At 38.9% G+C, this 19485-nt stretch overlaps 1 protein-coding gene across 7 annotated transcripts in view; it reads left to right on the top strand.

The window, feature by feature from the left end:
• The window catches only part of MCM8 (minichromosome maintenance 8 homologous recombination repair factor), a 65909-nt gene that overhangs the window by 4995 nt on the left and 41429 nt on the right, over positions 1-19485 (top strand). For 4 of the 7 annotated variants that reach the window (XM_023737548.1, XM_004383079.2, XM_023737549.1 and 1 more), the window contains exons 2-7: positions 8019-8171; positions 8450-8533; positions 10272-10354; positions 10767-10916; positions 12800-12903; positions 13679-13877. In XM_023737548.1, coding sequence (XP_023593316.1) covers positions 8024-8171; positions 8450-8533; positions 10272-10354; positions 10767-10916; positions 12800-12903; positions 13679-13877 — 768 coding nt within the window. In that variant the 5' untranslated portion in view covers positions 8019-8023. Of the gene's footprint in view, positions 1-8018; positions 8176-8449; positions 8534-10271; positions 10355-10766; positions 10917-12799; positions 12904-13678; positions 13878-19485 lie in introns of those variants that run through there. The other 3 variants (XM_023737553.1, XM_023737552.1, XM_023737551.1) reach the window with 3 other exon arrangements.

Genomic DNA, 19485 nt, shown 5'->3' on the forward strand with positions numbered 1-19485 from the left:
ATTTTGGAGCCCTGTCGTTGGGTGCGTAAATATTTATTATAGTTATGTCTTCCTGGTGTATTGATCCTTTAATCATTATATGGTGTCCTTCCTTATCCTTTGTGGTGGATTTTACTAAACCCTGTTTTGTCAGAGATTAATATTACCACTCGTGCTCTTTTTTCACCTTTTTTATTTTTATTTTTTATTGTGGTAAAAAATATATAACAAAATATTCGCCATTTGAAGAATTTTTGCATCTTTAATTCAGTGATATTAATTCCGTTCATCATGTTGTACAACCATTACCACTATCCTTTTTCAAATTATTCCACTGGCATTAGCAGAAACTCAGTGCCTCCTAAGCAATGACTTCTCCTTTCCCTTCTCTCCTACCCCTGGTAACTACTGATAAGCTTTGGTCTATATGTTTTTGTCTATTTCATATAAGTGGGCTTGTATAGTATTTGTCCTTTCATGAGTGATTTATTTCACTCAGCAGAATGTTTTCAAGGCTCATCCATGTTGTGGCATGTATCAAGACTTTTTTTTTTTTAAATAGCTGAGTAATAGTCCATTGTATGTATATACCACATTTTGTTTATCGATTCATCTGTGGGTGGACATTTAGGTTGTTTCTACCTTTTAGCTATTGTGAATAGTGTTACAGAGAACATTGGCGTACAGGTTTCTGTTTGTGTTCTTGTTTTCAGTTCTTTTGAGTACATACCTAGGACTGGATTGGTGGGTCATGTGGTAGTTCTATGTTTTTTTTTTTAATTGTAATTTAGATGAAGCTTTACAGAACAGATAGTTTCTCATTAAACAGTCAGTACACACATTGTTTTATGACATCAGTTAATAACCCCACGAGATGTCAACACTCTCCCTTCTCAACCTTGGATGATCTTTTTTTTTTGGTGAATATATATATAGCCAAAGTTACACCATTTGGAAGGTTTCTACATGTACAATTCAGTGACATCAATTACATTCTTCCGGTTGTGCTGCTATTCTGACTATCCTTTTCCAAATTATTCTGTCACCATTATCTTCAACTCACTGCCCGCTAGGCTTCCCATCAAACCTTTTGAGTTGCTGTTGTCAATTTGATCTCACATAGTTAATTCCTTTTTTTTTTTTGTACTTTAGATGAAGATTTACAGAACAGAATAGTTTCTCATTCAACAGTTACTACACATATTGCCTTATGACAATGGTTAACAACCCCACAACACGTCAGCACTGTCCTTTCTCAACCTTGGCTTCCCTGTCACCAGCTTTCCTGCCCTTCCGCCTTCTAGTCCTTGTCCCTGGACTGCTGTGCCTCATTAGTCCCGTTTTGTTTTACGAGGCTGTCCAATCCCCGGCTGAATGGTAGACTTCGGGAGTGACTTCACTACTGAGCTAAAAGGGTGTCTGGGGGCCATACTCTTGGGGTTTCTCCGGTTTGTCAGGCCAGTAAATCTGTTTTTTTTTTTGTTTGTTTTTTTGTGAGTTAGAATTTTGTCCTACATCCTTTTCCAGCTCTGTCCAGCACCCTCTATTGTGATCCTGGTCAGAGCAGTCAGTGGTGGTAGCCAGGCACCATCTAGCTGTACTGGACTCAGTCTGGTGGAGACCGTGGTAGCTGTGGTCCATTAGTTCTTTGGACTAAACTTTTCCTTGTATCCTATTCTCTTCGTTCTCTCTTGGTCCCGAAGGGTTGAGACCAGTGGAGTATCTTAGATGGCTGCTCTTAGATGGCTTTTAAGACCCTAGACGCTACTCACCAAGGTAGAATGGATGGAGGGGGAAGAATGTGATGTGTGGATCCAAGAAGGGTATGGGAAAGATGAGAGAGAGGAGAGAGGAACAGGAGCGAAAACATACACACAAACAAAAACAAGTGCTAAGGGAGCTTGCTATTGGAGTGGAGAGGTGATAGACTCAGAAATGGGGAAAAACAAAAATGAAAACCAAAAAAGAAAAAAGTAAAAGAAAAAAATGAATAAATTCAGAAACTGGAAATGAAGAAAGATAAAAACGAATAAGAAAGAGAAGGAAATAAATGAAAGAAAGTAAGAAAAAAAGAAACAAAAATAAAACCAAAAAAAAAAAAAAAAAGAGAAAAATAAACAAGAAAAAAGAAATGCTCCCAGGTATGTCCCTGTGTGTCTGCACAGAGTTAGGGAGTAGCTTCCGAGCCGCCCAGTAGTACCTGGCTAGAAGGGTCTCCCAAGCCAAGAAAAGAAAAAAAACAAACAAATCAAAACAGAACAAATCAGGCCAAACGAAGAAAAAAGCCCCGGTGGTCCCACCAGTGTGGCAGCACGGGCCAGAAAGTAGTGCTTTATTTTCTGTCTCAGTAATTCTGACTTCCATTGCCTCAATTTTGCTCCTATGACTTTCTAGTGAGTTGTCTAATTCTGAAATTTTATTGTTAATCTTTTGGATTTCTGATTGCTGTTTCTCTATGGATTCTTGCAGCCTGTTAAATTTGTCATTATGCTCTTCTCTAATCTTTTTAGTTTCCTCTATCGCATGTTTTGCGTTTTGATTAATTTGCTTCCTAATTTCTTGAAGAGTTCTGTATATTAATCTTTTGTATTCTGCTTCTGGTAATTCCAAGAAATTTTCCTCTCTGGAAAATTTCTAGATTCTTTATTTTGAGAGCTTGCTGAAGCCATCATGAATTGCCTTTTTATTTGATTTGATATTGACTGTTGTCTCCGAGCCATCAATAAGTTATTGCTTACTGTGTTCTAGCTTTTTGTTTTGTTTTGATATGCCCTAATAGGCTGCTCGTATGAGCTAGTTTGATTATTGGCACCTTTGAAGCTCTAAATGTAGTCACCAGATAGTTAGATCTGTTACTAGATATGTGAGCTCAGGAGTCCGCCCACTCCTCCTGTATGGATTCAGCTCAGGTGCCCAGGTAGATAGCCACCAACTGTGTGGTATAGGCTCGTAGGCTCTCACAGTCCTAGACAGGCATGGGTGATTGGTGTAGGTGCTGGCATCCGGCTGCAGCAGGGGACATGCTCTGAGCAAGGCATGGGGCTGACGGCTGCCCCTGAGTGTCCGGGAGGAAGGTGTGTCCCTGTTCCCTAGAGCGCGTAGGTGGGTGGGTTTTGCAGCCAGACTATGAGCACCCAGTGCTGTTGACTGTAAGGACTGGGTGGCACCTCTTATTTTTGGGCCCTATCGCAGGTGGCTTGATGGCGTGGGTGGAGCCACCAGTCCTCAGGCCCCTGATGTGGGTAGGTGAAGACCCTGCTTAATGGGGCAGAGCAGTGTCAAATGTCAAGAACCTGCTACTTCACAGCTGAAACATTTGAAGTTAGAGTTCCAATATATACCCTGTTGTACTGTGGTAATGAGGGCCTATGCTGTTGAAATGGGCCCATGCAAGTCTCTGCAGGGGGAAAGGCACTCAGTCGGTGGATCCCTTCTGCCTGTGCCCAAGGCCTGTGCCTATCCTGGGTTCCTGGCTTAGGGGAGCTGGCAGTTTATTTTTTCCTGTTTGTTAATTTGTTCACACTTCAAAGCCGGGAGAATGGTTCAGGGCGTGTGATGGATCCTACTTCTGACCCAGGTGACTCAGCAATTGCTGAAGCCGATCTGGAACCTAGTGCAGAGCAGGGAGCGGGGAGGTAAATGGGAGAGAGGGATTTCCCTGAGGGGGGTGTTTTTGATCCACGCAGTAGGCTGTATGCAAGTGCTTACCTTTCACTGATCAAGGGCTGCTTCTCACTGGTTCTGGGTGGCCGAGTAGACTCTCTGGCACTGAGTCTCTCCCGGTGTGGAAAGCACACCTCCCCAGCACTGCCACTTGCCTGTCTCACCGCTCACCCTTGAGCTACTCAGGCCTGAAGGGCTCAGGCTCTCACCTGGTCAGGTCTGGCAACTCCTCACTGCTTCTGAACTGTCTCTCCCTCCACCTGCAACTCAGTCCAGTTCCTCAACTTTGCCTTAGATGTTCAGGGCTCCTAGATTGTGATATATAATTGATTCACTTGTTTTTCTGGATCTTTGTTGTAAGAAGGTTCACTGGAAGTGTCTGAGTACTCCGCCATCTTGGCCCCACCTCTGGGCTTCAGTTTCTTAACGTGTAATGTGAGCTAGATGATTACCAAAATCTTGTTTTGCCTGAAAATCATGAACTTGTTTAGTTATTAACTAATTAAATCTCTTTAAATAAACATTTGAATAGGCTCTCATAATAACGTGCACTACAGTGTATGGATATAGTCTTACTTATTTTATCCTTGTTGTTAGGAGCCATCGAGTTGATTCCAATTCATAGTGACTCTGTGTACAACAGAACAAAACACTGCCCGGTCCTGCGCCATCCTCACAGTTGTTGTTATGCTTGAGCCTGTTGTTGCAGTCATGGTGATAATCCATTTCGTTGAAGGTCTTCGTGTTTTTCTCTAACCCTCTAATTTACCAAGCATGATGTCCTTCTCCAGGGGCTGATCCCTCCTGACAATGTGATCCCCCCTGATAACCTGTAGACTGGCCATCCTTGCTCCTGAGGAGCATTCTGGCTGTACTTTTTCCAGGACAGATTTGTTTGTTCTTTTGGCAGTCCGTGGTATAGTCAGTATTCTTCACCAACACCACAATTCAAAGCCGTCAGTTCTTTGGTCTTCCTTATTCATTGTCCAGCTTTCACATGCATGTGAAGTGACTGAAAACACCATCCTTAATCTTCCAGGTGACATCTTTGCTTTTTAACACTTTAAAGGGGTCTTTTGCAGCAGATTTGCCCAGTGCAATGCGTCTTTTGATTTCTTGACTGCTGTTTCTGTGGATGTTAATAGTGGATCCAAGTAAAATGAAATTCTCTACAACTTTAATCTTTTCTCCATTTATCATGATGTTGCTTATTGGTCCAGTTATGAGGATTTTTGTTTTCTTTATGTTAAGATGTAATCCATACTGAAGGCTGTGGTCTTTGCTTTTCATCAGTAAGTGCTTCGTGTCCTCTTCACTTTTAGCGAGGAGGGTTGTGTCATCTGCATAATGCAGGTTGTGAATGAGTCTTCCTCCAGTCCTGATGCTGAGTTCATCTTCGTATAGTTCGGCCTCGGATTATTTGCTCAGCATACAGATTGAATAAGTATGGTGGAAGGATACAACCATGACACACACCTTTCCTGACTTTAAACCATGAAGTATCCCCTTGTTCTGTTTGAACAGCTGCTTCTTGATCTATGTATAGGTTCCTCATGAGCACACTTAAGTGTTCTGGAATTCCCCGTTCTTCCCAGAGTTATCCACAATTTGTTACGATCCACACAGTTGAATGCCTTTTCCTAGTCAATGAAACACAGGGAAACATCTTTCTGGTATTCTCTGCTTTCAGCTAGGATCCATCTGATATCAGCAATGATATCCCTCATTCCATGTTCTCTTCTGAATCTGACTTGAATTTCTGGCAGTTCCCTGTCCGTAGACTGCTGCAGCCGCTTTTGAATGATCTTCAGCAAAATTTTACTTGTATGTGATATTAATGATATTGTTTGATAATTTCTGCTTTCAGTTGGATCACTTTTTTTGGGATAGGCATAAATATGCATCTCTTCCAGTTGGTTGGCTAGGTAGCTGTCTTCCAAATTTCTTGGCATCGATGAGTGAGCACTTCCAACACTGAATCTGTTTGTTGAAACATCTCAGTTGGTATTCCATCAATTCCTGGAGCCTTGTTTTTTGACAATGCCTTCAGTGCAGCTAGGACTTCTTCCTTCAGTACCACTGGTTCCTGATTATATGTTACCTCCTGAAATGGTTGAATGTTGACCAGTTCTTTTCGGTATAATGACTTTGTGTATTCCTTCCATGTTCTTTTGATGCTTCCTGCATTGTTTAATATTTTCCCCATAGAATCCTTCAGTATTGTAACTGGAGGCTTAAATTTTGTCTTCAGTTCTTTCAGCTTGAGAAATGCTATGCATGTTCTTACGTTTTGGTTATCTACTGGTCTTTGCACATGTCATTATAATACTTTGCTTTGTTTTCTTGAGTCACCCTTTGAAATCTTCTGTTCGGCTCTTTTACTTCCTCATTTCTTCCTTTCTCTTTAGCTACTTCAAGAGCAAGTTTCAGAGTCTCTTCTGACATCCATTGTGATCTTTTCTTTCTTTCCTGCTTTTTAATGACCTCTTGCATTCTTCATGTATGATGTCCCTGATGTCATTACATTTTTATCATTAGGGTATGAATTTTTTCTTTAAAAAAAAGCATTTTTCAAAGATCGTTCATTTCGGTTTATTGCTATTCAGTGGGGGAACTATCTTTGTTGATTTTTTAATAAAAGCAAATTATCTCCCTATGTACAAAATAGAAAAATGAGTGGCTAGAGAAGAAAAGAGATTATAGTACATTAGCACGTATACCCATTGCCATCGAGTCGATTCCGACTCATAGCAACCCTGTAGGACAGAGTAGAACTGCTCCATAGGGTTTCCAAGAAGCGGCTGGTGGATTTGAACTGCTGACCTTTTGGGTAGCATCCAAGCTTCTTCACCATTGCACCACAAGGGCTCCATTAGCATATATAGATACACTTTTTTAAAAAAAAAAAAATCCTGTTAAATTTCGAAATTTTTCGCTAAAAGCTTCAGAGAGCTCGTTAATCAGTAGTGACCTAGAAATGATCTTGCTTCTGATACCTTTTTAAGACAGTTGTAAATCCCTGGGAAAATTAACTTCTTTCCCACTTTGGCCTCTACAGAGAAGAAGGAAAGGCTGAATCGTCAATGTATTTCTGATAAAAATGGATATGATGCTGCAGGACTGGCTGTCTGTAAGAAATTGTAATGATGTATTCCTAGTGTCTTACTGATTGAGATTATGTTTTGCCAGTACTGGCTTATAACAAGTCTCAAAACACTGCAAACAAGATATCTTAGAGTTAATTGCCTGCCTTATTTTCATTTCTAGCATGGGAGCTCCTTACAGATACAGTACTTTTTATTTTTATCCCACGAGCATCTAGCATATACTTGGTTCAGCATTAACGCATCTATGGTCTACCTTAAAAAGAGGTGGGGAATAGAAGAGTAACTGCAGAGTGTTTGGAGCTTGTACCATGATGGACAAAGTTGCAAGCCTATTTGCTAGTCTTAAACTGGAATTTTCCCTTATTTACCATTGTAAAAATGGCTTGGAGGCAGAGTCTGACCTCTTCTCTCTTCACAAGGGGAAAGGAGAATCAAGATTAATAGCCCAAGGCTAATTCCTATGAGGCGGAGGTCAGGCATGCCTCCTCCCTCTGCCAGCTTTACCAGTTCTGACACCAACTGTCCCTCCCACAGCACTCTCTACTTCTTTGCCAGGTTCGATAATTCATTGCAATGTCCACACAGAACTCACTGACAATACTCATTATTATGGGGTTTATTAGGGAAGTAACAGGTTACTGTTTAGGCTCAGGAACTCAAGATACAGTTCTTCCATCAGGACAGCCTCTTCCCAGCCATGCTTGCAGGCACACCTCTCTCTGGCCTTAGTCATCTGCCCTGTTCAGGCAAGTGTTACAAAGCTCTTTTAGCCCCTGCCAGTGAGTGTCCAGAGGCACCCCACTCCACCAATAAGCCTTGGCCCAAAGGCACTCAGCTTTCCTGCTCCACGGGCTGGTCTCCTGCCGGTCTCTCCTAGTCTCTCCTGCTGCCGTTTCTTTGCCACTGCTTCTCACCATCTTCAGGGTTACAGCTTGCTCTCTCCCTCCCGGATCCAGGAGCTTCTCAGTGCAGGGATCCTGGGGCCAAAGAACACACTCTCTGCTCCTGGCTGTTCTTCCTTGATGATGGTGGGATCCTCTCTTTCCTTCCTCTGGGGTGGCTCTTTTCAAGCCCAGCAGGATGACAAAACTGACCAATCCCTTTGGTGGGCCACAATTACCCTATCTTCACAGTCTTACCCAACCACCTGGGTGGGAGTTACAAGGCCACACAAAAGCAATCCATTGCACAGCAACCATGTTAATGAATTTTTCGTGAGACTATTTCCCTTACAGTTTTGGTGAAGACTTTTCTAATCTTTTCTTTTAGAAGGTATGAGTGGAGAGTATAGAGGCAGAGGATTTGGACACGGAAGATTTCAAAGCTGGAAAAGAAGAAGAGGTGGTGGAAACTGTTCAGGAAAGTGGAGAGAAAGAGAATGCAGACCTGACCTAAGTAAAACCACAGGGAAACGTACTTCTGGTAGGTGAGGCCAAGGATTGTTCACTTTTGTTTTTTGTTCATCAAGGAAGCTATTCATGCCTCTCATACCAGACAGTTTTACTCAGATCTCAGTCTGTCTTTTATTTGATACTACTCCTTAGCTAGTATTTGAATTTTAACATGTAAAGTTTTTACTGACATCCCTAACTCAGATATTCTGTTAATGTTATATTAGGTTCTCATTGTTGAAAGGAGAAGCAACTTGGAAAAATAATTCTGCTCTATTTCTGCTAACCTAGTATTTTTTTTTTTTATAGAACAAACCCCACAGTCTTTGCTACTACAGTCAACATTGGATCAGTTCATACCATATAAAGGCTGGAAGTTTTATTTCTCTGAAGGTAGAGCTAAAAGTTTGAAAAAGACCATAAATTATATTTCCGTAACTTGATCTTTGGATGCTACATCTCATTATAATTCATTGAGCTTACTGATAATATAACTCCTTTCTGCTGTCTTAATTCACCCAAACATTTAGATCATGTTTAGGTTTTTGGAGCATTATATGTAGATTTTGTTTCAGTTAGGAAAACAGAAACCACACTAGGTATTTCAATAAGAGGATTTAATACAGGGAATTGTGTATGCAGATGGAAGACTGAAAGAGCAAAAAGGGAACACTGAGGTAACCCCCCAGATAACAGTAACTGCAGGAAGCAGCTACCATTCCTATTTTGCTTAGGGAACAATAAAGAAGTTCTGAGTTTACCAGAATGTAGGAATTCAAAGGTGGGACCACAGCATAGCTATTGCTGAGACCTCTGAGGGGCACCCTAAGAAGCTGTGCTCAGACCACTAAGAGGAATGAAGCTGGCTACTGCTGGTGCCGCTAGTAGGGCATGGTGTGGGTGGTACTTGGAGCTGGATACTGGAACTGTAGCTGTCCTTTGCAGCTGGAGAGATGCTAAACGGGGTTGGAAACAAGAATGAATTTCTTTCTTCTCTGTCACCTTCTCATCTGTCTAAAGTGTGTCCCATTGGTAGAACCTAAAGGAAGTCTGGCCGAGGTGTCTGGGAAATGCAGTATGCAGATCCCATTCATAGCAGCAAACAGCAGAGAGTAGGAGGGTGGACTTGGAATGGACAGACAATAACCAGCACAGGTTTGCGTGGAAACACAGTTTATTAAGGAATTTTCCTTTTATAATCAAGAACACCAGCTAATTTCATCCATCTGCCTATATAGATTCAGAGAACTGTTTTCTTTTCTGTGCTGTTATAGTACCTGTATCTTTGCTGTGTCTTTTATGAATTATGGGTTTTTGTTTTATTTATTTTGTCTTTTAATCTGAGTCTTTTCCCTGTTAGACTGCACTTGGTAATATTTATGTTGTGAATGAATAAAGTGTTGTATAAGTGTTTTCTGCATTGAGAGTCTGTTTCTTTGTGTTAAATAGACATGTGTTTCATTGGTGATCTTGCTTTTCCTTGCTTTAGGATGCATTAGCCAGTCACACTCCTGATATTCCTCTAGCAGTTAGTTCAAACACTGTAAGTGATTTTTGGACTGTTCCAGGCTACTTCATTGTGTTGCTTCTCTGTGGAAGATCAATTCTAAGATGTTATACAACTTTATAGTGTAAAATATAGCTTTACAATTTCGGGACCATAGTAGACTATGGTCTGTCTCTCACCTAATTTTAGGAAGGGATTTTACAGGTGGCAATTTGGACTAGTAGAATTTACTTTGCAAAGACTGATTGTCTTCAGCAGTGTTCAGAATAAGAGTTTAATTCATGTATCTGGCTTTAACTTTATTATAATTTTTGGTTTAAACATTATCATGTAAGCTGTTTGAACTAATATGTCTTATTAGGTGTTTATAATTCAATATAAAGATTCCTAGATTATTGGTGCTTTTAGAGAGGCATATTTCCTGCCTGTATTTCAGATTATGCAAATCTAAACTTGTTTTAGAATCTTAAGTATACATTCTAAACCAGTTTTTTTCTAAATGTAGTTGGAATACCAAGGCACTTGGAAAAAATCCTCTAGTATGTATATAGTGTTTTCTTCTGTCTCATGAAAAATATGCTCATATTTTTCATGTTAGTCCTAATGCCATATTTGTTGAATTAGTTTACAGCGATAGCTCTCCTTTTATTGAGAAGATTCAAGCATTTGAAAATTTTTTCACAAGGCGCATTGATTTATATGATAAGGTAAGATTCCTGCACAACGAAGCTATTAGTCTGCCTTTATGTGTCATTTTACCGAACAGTGTGTTTGAGGTGCTAGTGCTTGTTATCGTAGATACTGGAGTCAGACTGCCTTGGTTGAGATACCAGGTCTGCCACTTACCTGCAGTATGGACTTTGGTGAATACTTCTCTGTGCCTTAGTTTCTTCATCTATTAGCTGGAGATAGTAGTGTTAATACTTATTTCATAGGGATCCTAAGAAGCGTAAATGAACATATCTAAAATATTAGAACTGTGCTTGGCAAAAAGCTTATGGTTTTTATCATTATCACCATATACATGTTATATGCTTTCTCAAAGTATATAATAGAACACTTAATGTGATAATTGACTCTGAAAAACAATGACTGTTTCCATACGTTAACATTTTATAGGATGAAATAGAAAGAAAGGGAAGTATTTTGGTGGATTTTAAGGAGCTGACAAAAGATGACGAAATCACTAACTTGATACCAAATATAGCAAATGAACTAAGGGATACGCCTGAGAAAACCTTGGCTTGCATGGGTCTGGCAATACATCAGGTAAATATTTACTTCATGTGGACTTTTGTCAAAATTTTAAAGGAAGATTTTACAGTGGCAATACCTTCTGTAAAAGATACTTTGCTATTAACCAAGAGATGTTGGCTAGATCTGAGGTGGCAATCCTATCCTAAAAGATACTATTTGTTCTATATACAGCAACTTACCTAAATATCAGATTTACTTCTAACTTACTTGAATTAGTTTAATCTAAGTAAAAATGGTGCAGAAATTAAACCTTATCTCAAGGAGCTGTACGCTCTCATAGAGAAGATGAGATAAGGCATCACAGTGTATCGGTAATGAACATGGAACAAAAAGACCAACCTCCAATCTAGGTTCTGTGGCATGTGGGAAGTTATTTAACCTCCCTGAGTGTTCCATATATAGAAAATGAAAATAATAAATGTACCATGTCTACCTGAGTTTTTCTCAGGATAAGATGAGAACATATGTGAAAGCAGTTTTTAGACTGGCAAACAGGTAAGTGCTTCCAGGTAAAGAGTAGTAAACCTCAGAAGAAGCACAGATGAAGTGCTGGATGCATTCTTAGGCTAAAGACAAGATCCTCAATTATGGGGTAAGGAACAGCAAGTGCTCAAAAGAAGACTTTATAGAGGTGGTGAGTTAATGATATGTCTTGAAGGAGTACCTAAGATTTGGACCTAGAGGGGGGAAGTAAGGGTATCCAGGCACAAGGGGACAGTTCATCACAAAAGTGTATACAGTGCTTGTAACCCTAGACTGGAAACCCTGGCTGTTGTCTTCAGACTCATCTTGTTCATTAGCTTCCCATGTCTAACTGTCACCACGTGCTTTTATTTCTATTTCTAAAATGTCTCTTAAATCCACTTCCTTTCTGTTCTTAACTGCCTCTGCCTTTGGCTAAGCTTTCATTATCTTTCTCAAGCTACTGCTGTACTTTGTAAAACATGATCTGTGTTTGGAAACTGGTAACTCATTTCTACGAAATGAAATCCAAATCCTTTTTGTGGCATTGAAGGCCTTCCGTGATCTAGTCCAACTTCATCTCCCCATTAGTCTCCTTCATTCACTTCAGTCCAGCTAAACTGAGCTCCCTTCAGTATTCTCTACTCCTACCACTCCTCGCATATACATATTCCTTGGGTCTAGCTCAGTTGCCCCTCCATGAAACTTTTTCTCATGACCCCTTTTCAAAACTCATATTTTGACTATAAATCTTCATGGTTCTTATAATGGTTATTAGCTGTATGCGTGGATCTTATTTTGTCTCCTATATTGTCAGCATACTGCTTTGTACACAAATAGGTGTTAAATATTTTATTTAATGTTAGATGTCAAGGGGGCAGGTATTGGGTATTTCAGGGAACATCTTTATTTTCTCTATTTGCTTAATTAATGAATATGGAGAAGCAAAAAAATATTTTTTCACCAGAACCCATCTGGTAGGTAAAGGTTTTGTGGGCTATTATAAGGACTTTTATATTATGTCTAATTGGGACAGAAGGTAGACAGGGACGCTGGACTTTCCCAGCCCAAAGACAGCAAAATTCCAGGTGAAACATAATCCACTGTAAAATTGTTGTTAGTAGCTGTCAAGTTGGCTCCGACTCTTGGTGACCTTATGTGTTAACAGAATGAAACATTGCCTAGTCCTGCACCGTCTCCATGGTCTTTGATTTGATATGTTTAAGCCCGTTGTTGAGGCTGTTGTGTCAGTTCATCTCACTGAGGGTAAGATTAGTTACAATTAAGTATCAGATTTTTAAAGGGCTGTAAGAGTTGTGTTTATATTCTGTTCTGAAGTGTTTATATTCATAACATTCATATTCTGTATTAAAATTCTGCTTAAAGATAATGTTTTGTTTTCAAACTTTTGAGTAAATATCTGTCCTATTTAGATATTAACTAAGGACCTTGAAAGGCATGCAGCTGAATTACAAGCCCAAGAAGGATTACCCAGTGATGGGGAAACAATGGTAAATGTGCCACATGTTCACGCAAGGTGAGGACATGGCTGGTATTAAAATATTATTTAGACTAGGGCACTGAAGATTGGCTAAGAAAAAAAAAATCTCATTTTACAGAGCAAAGGAAATCAGTAAAAAGAGAATGAGTTTCCTTGCTGTCATTGATCATTATAGTAAAGTGAAACATAACTGAAATAAGGCTCTTCTGTCCAAATAAGTTGATTGCCCAACTTGTAAATTTATGTAAATGTCAGTTTTGGATGTTTACTTACCAGGACCGCTGTGTAAATTTAATAAGCCATGTAATATGTTAACTGGTGTGATTAGATTTTGTTAAAATATGTTAAGTTTCTGCTAGACCCAGAGAACAAGTGAAGTTATAGAAGTCATTTTGTTTTTCTTGAATTCATCTTTATTGTATTTTAAAACCTTAAATTCTTATTAGGACAGAGGAATAAGGCAATCATCAGGGTTTTGTTTTTCCTTTCTGGAATTTAAAGATATTTCCTAACAGTTATTTAAAAAGAAGCTAGACACCTAGGAGTTGTTGAATCTGTATGCTTTACTTTTGGCAGCATATTTTCCTTTTTCCCCAAAGAACAGCCTGTGGGACAAGAAGCAAACAGAAAATTTAGCAGTTTTTGTTTTAAAGAATGATTTTATTCTTGTGAGATTTCTGAGATATATAGGGGTGATGTAGTTTGAGTATTCCATAGTTGCTCCTAAAAAGGACTTTGAAAAGTACAGACAACCTCAACTTTCTATTCATTGTAAACGCACAGATACATACGTTCCTTCTTTTGGTTTTAGAGTGTACAACTATGAGCCCTTAACACAGCTCAAGAATGTCCGAGCAAATTACTATGGAAAATACGTTGCTCTACGAGGGACAGTGATTCGAGTCAGTAATATAAAGCCCCTTTGCACCAAGATGGCTTTTCTGTGTGCTGCATGTGGGGAAATTCAGAGTTGTTCTCTTACAGATGGAAAATATAATCCTCCCACAAAGGTAATACCGTGTTCTTTTTTTTTTTTTTTTAATTGTACTGTAGATGAAGGTTTACAAAACAAATAGTTTCTCATTAAACAGTTAGTACGCATGTTGTTTTATGATAATAGTTAACAACCCCATGACATGTCAACACTGTCGCTTCTCAACCTTGGGTTCCCTATTACCAACTTTCCTGTCCCTCCTGCCTTCTAGTCCTTGTCCCTGGACTGTTGTGCCCCATTAGTCTCGTTTTGTTTTATAGGGCTGTCTAGTCTTTGCCTGAACAGTGAACCTCAGGACTGACATTACTGAGCTAAAATGGTGTCCAAAGGCCATTCTCTCGGGGTTTCTCCAGTCTCTGTCAGGCCAGTAAGTCTGATCTTTTTTTGTGAGTTAGAATTTTGTTCTGCATTTTTCTCCAGCTCTGTCCAGGACCATCTGATGTGATCCCTGTCAGAGCAGTCAGTGGTGGTAGCCAGGCACCATCTAGTTGTACCGGACTCGGTCTGGTGGAGGCCGTGGTAGTTGTGGTCCATTAGTCCTTTGGACTAATCTTTCCCTTGTATCTTGTTTTCTTCATTCTCCCTTGCTCCCGAAGGGGTGAGACCAGTGGAGTATCTTAGATGGCTGCTCACAGGCTTTTAACACCCCAGATGCTACTCACCAAGGTAGAATGTAGAACATTGTCTTTATAAACTGTGTTATGCCAACTGAGCTAGATGTTCCCTGAGACCATGGTCCCCACAGCCCTCAGCCCAGCAATTCGGTCCGTCCCTCAGGGAGTTTGGATGTGTCTATGGAGCTTCCATAACCTTTCCTTGTACAAGTTGTGCTGGCTTCCCCAGTATTGTGTACTGTCTTACCGTTCAGCAAAGCTACCACTTATGTATTGTCTACATGGTATTCCCCCCCAACCCGTTTCATCCCTCATAACCAACGAAGATTGTTTCTTTTTCTGTGTAAACTTTTTCTTGAGTTTTTACAGTAGATGTCTCATACAATATTTGTCCTTTTGTGATTGACTTATTTCACTCAGCATAATGTCCTCCAGTTTCATCCATCTTATGAGATGCTTCACAGATTCATCATTATTCTTTATCGTTGCATAATACTCCATTGTGTGTACATACCATAGTTTGTTTATCCATTCATCTGTTGATAGGCATCTAGGTTGTTTCCATCTTCTTGCTATTGTGAACAATGCTGCAATGAACATGGGTGTACATATGTCTACTTTGTGACAGCTCTTATTTTTCTGGGATATATTTCTAGGAGTGGGATTGCTGGATTGTATGGTATTTCTGTTTCTAGCTTTCTAAGGAAGTGCCATATCATTTTCTAAAATGGCTGTAGCATTTTGCATTCCCAGCAGCAGTGCATAAGAGTTCTGATTTCTCTGCAGCCTCTCCAACATTTGTTATTTCCAGTTTTTTTGATTCGTACCAGTAATGCCTGGGTAAGATGGTATCTCATTGTGGTTTTAATTTGCATTTCTCTAATGGCTAGTGATGGCGAACATTTCCTCACGTGTCTGTTGGCTGCTTCAATGTCTTCTTTGGTGAAGCGTCTGTTCATTTCCTTTGCCCATATTTAAATTGGATTATTTGTCTTTTTGGTTCTAGAGATGTTGGATTTTCCTGTAGATTTTAGAGGTTAAACCTTTGTTGGATTTGTCATAGCCAAATTTTTTTTCCCAGTCTGTTGTAGGTTCCCTTTTTATTCTTTTGGTAAAGTCTTTTGATGAGTATAAGTGTTTGATTTTTAGAAGATCCCAGTTATCTAGCTTATCCTCTGGAGTTTGTGTGTTGTTGGTTATGGTTTGTATCCTGTTAATGCCGTGTATTAGGGCCTCTAGTGTTGATCCTGTTTTTTCTTCTATGAACTTTATAGTTTTTGGCTTAATATTTAGGTCCTCGATCCATTTTGAATTAGTTTTTGTATATGGTGTGAGGTATGGGTCCTGTTTCACTTTTTGGAAAATGGACATCCAGTTTTGCCAACACCATTTGTTAAAAAGACTGTCTTTTCCCCATTTGATGGATTTTGGGCCCTTGTTGAAGATCAGGTGACCATAGGTGGATGAATTTACTTCTGAGTTTCTCAATTCTGTTCCATTGGTCAGTGTATCTGTCGTTGTACCAGTACCAGGCTATTTTGACTACCGTAGCTGTATAGTAGGTTCTGAGGTCAGGTAGTGTGAGTCTTCTGTAATGCTTTATTTATTCGGGGCTTCTTCCCTTTTCATATAAAGTTAATGATTAGTTTTTCCATCTCTTTAAAGAATGTTGTTGGTATTTGGATCGGGATTGCATTGTATTTGTAAATTGCTTTGGGTAGAATTGTCATTTTCACAATGTTGAGTCTGCCTATCCATGAGCATGGTATGTTTTTCCATTTATGTAGATCCCTTTGGGTTTCTTGCAGTAGTGTTTTGTAGTTTTCTTCATATAGGTCTTTTACATCCCTGGTTAGATTTATTCCTAAGTATTTTATTTTTTTAAGGGCTATTATAAATGGTATTGTTTTCCTGATTTCCTTTTTATCGTTCTCCTTATTGGTGTATAGGAATCCAACTGATTTTTGTATGTTTATCTTGTATCCCGCTACTCTGCTGAATCTTTCTGTCAGTTTCAGTAGATTTCTCATGGAGTCTTCAGGGTTTTCTATGTATAGTATCATATTGTCTACAAACAGGGACAGTTTAACTTTTTCATTACCAATTTGGATGCCCTTTATTTCTTTTTCTTGCCTTATTGCTGTAGCTAGAACTTTCAGGACAATGTTAAATAGCGGTGGTGATAAAGAGCATCCTTGTCTTTGTTCCTGTTTTCAAGGGGAATGTTTTCAGCCTCTCTGCATTAAGAATAATGTTGGCTGTTGGTTTTGCATAGATGCCCTTTATTATGTTGAGAAATTTCCCTTCTATACCTGTTTTATTGAGTGTTTTTATCAGGAATGGGTGTTGGATTTTGTCGAATGCCTTTTCTGCATCAATTGAGATGATAGTGTGACTTTTCCTTCCTTTTATTTATGTGGTGGGTTACGTTGATTGATTTTCTAATGTTGAGCCATCCTCGCGTACCTGGTATGAACCCTACTTGGTCGTGGTGTATTATTTTTTTTATATGATGCTGAATTCTATTGGCTAGAATTTTGTTGAGAATTTTTGCATCTATATTCATGTGAGATATTGGTCTGTAATTTTTTTTTTTTGTGGCATCTTTGCCTGGTTTTGGTATTGGGGTTATGCTGACTTCATAGAATGAATTTGGAAGTGTCGCTTCCTTTTCTATGTTCTGAAATAGTTCGAGTAGTACTGGTATAAGCTCTTCTCTGAATGTTTGTTAGAATTCTCCAGTGAAGCAATCTGGGCCAGGACTTTTTTTTGTTGGGAGTTTTTTTATTACCTTTTCAGTCTCTTCTCTTGTTATGGGTCTGTTCAGATTTTCAGCATCACTTTGTGATCGTTTGGGTAGGTAGTGTGTTTCTAGAAATTTATCCATTTCCTCTAGGTTTTCAAATTTGTTGGCATATAGTTTTTCATAATACTCTATTATGATCCTTTTTGTTTCATTTGGGTCTGATATTGTGTCCCCCATTTCATTTCTTATTTGAGTCTGGCCAGTAGTTTGTCGATTTTGTTGATTCTTTCTATTGTTTTTCTATTCTCTATTTCATTTACTTCTATTCTGATCTTTATTATTTCCTTTCTTCTGGTGTCTGTAGGCTTTTTTTTGTTCTTTTTCTATTTGTTTGAGATCTGTAGTTAATGTTTTGATTTTATCCCTTTCATCTTTTTTGATGTGTGCATCTATTGCTGTAAATTGTCCTCTGAAGACTGCTTTTGCTGTGTCCCAAAGGTTTTGGTATGATGTATTTTCATTCTCATTTGATTCTAGGAATTTTTTTATTCCATCTCTGATTTCTTCTATTATCCAGTGATGTATAAGCAGGTTGTTACTCAGCTTCCATGTCATTGATTTTTTTTCCTTGCTCTTTCTGTTGTTAATTTCTACCTTGATGGAGTTGTGGTCAGAGAAGATACTTTGAATTATCTCAGCGGTTTGGATCTTGTTGAGGATTGCTCTGTGGCCTAAGATGTGGTCTATTCTGGAGAACATTCTGTGTGCATTGGAAAAGAATGTATACTTTGCAGCTGTAGGATGGAGTATTCTATCTATGTCTATGAGGTCAAGTTGGCTGATTGTGCCCTTTAGGTCTTTTGTATCTTTGTTGAGTTTCTTTTTAAATGTTCTGTCCTTTACCAAGAGTGGTGTGTTGAAGTCTCCTACTATTATTGTGCAACTGTCAATTTCTCTTTTCAGTGCTGTTAGAGTTTATGTATCTTGGAGCCCTGTCACTGGGTGCGTAGATGTTTATTATGGTTATGTCTTCATGCTGGATCATCCCCTTGATCATTATATAGTGTCCTTTTTTGTCCTTTATGGTGGATTTTGTTTTAAAGTGTATTTTATCTGAGATTAGTATTGTACTCCTGTTCTTTTTTGGTAGTTGTTTGCTTGATAGATTTTTTTTCCATCCTTTGATTTTTAAAAATTTACGTCGTTGTTTCTGAGGTGTGTCTCTTGTAGACAGCATATTGATGGATCCTGTTTTTTAATCCATTCTGTCACTCTCCATCTCTTTATTGGTGCATTTAGGCCATTTACATTCAGTGTAATTATTGATAGGTGTGAGTTTATTGCTGTCATTTTGTAGTGCTTTTATTTGTGGTGCTCATGTTTTCTTTGTTCCTCTTACTCTCGTGTGCTGAATCCCTTTTGTTAGTGGATTTTTGTTTTCATTTCTTTTGTTTTTGTAAGTTTTGGTGTTACTGAGACTTTGTTTTTCTTCTTTATTTTGATGAGTAAGTATGTTAACTTTCTTTGTGGTTACTGTGAAATTTATCCTTATCTTCCTAAGTTTGAAGCAGTCTATTATTATTTGCTATCGCCTTGCTTTCCTCTCCATTAGAAGGTTCTATACCTACACCATTTATTCCCTCTTTTATTGTTCTGATGTTGTTGTCATTTACAGATTAACTCTCTGATTCCCTGTTGTATTTCTTTTGGCTTTCGATACCCCTTGAGAGTTCATTTCCTAGATTGGTATCTGGCTAGTAGAATCCTGTGTCCTACATTCAGCCTGTGAGCCGATGTTGTTTGTTCTCATATCGAAGGACTCCCTTTAATAATTCTGGTAAGTTTGGTTTGTTTTTTACATAGTCCTTTAATTTCTGTTTATCTGGAAATGTCCTAATTTCACCATCATATTTGAATAACAGTTTTGCAGGATATATTATTCTTGGCTGGCAGTTTTTTTCTTTCAAGGTTTTATATCTGTCATCCGATTGCCTTCTTTCCTGCATGGTTTCTGCTGAATAATCTGAGCTTAGTCTTATTGTTTCGCCTCAGTATGTGACACTTTGTTTTTCTCAATCTGCTCTCAGGAGTCTTTGTCTTTGGTTTTGGCGAGTGTGATTATGATATGCCTTGGTGATTTGCTTTTGGGGTCTATCCTATATGGGGTTCGTTGAGCTTCTTGGATGGTCAGCTTTTCATCTTTCATGATATTGGGGAAGTTTTCTGTCAGCAGTTCTTCAACGATCCTGTCTGTGGTTTCTCTT

Source organism: Trichechus manatus, unplaced genomic scaffold, assembly GCF_000243295.1.
Source record: "Trichechus manatus latirostris isolate Lorelei unplaced genomic scaffold, TriManLat1.0 scaffold00104, whole genome shotgun sequence".
Taxonomy (NCBI): domain Eukaryota; kingdom Metazoa; phylum Chordata; class Mammalia; order Sirenia; family Trichechidae; genus Trichechus; species Trichechus manatus.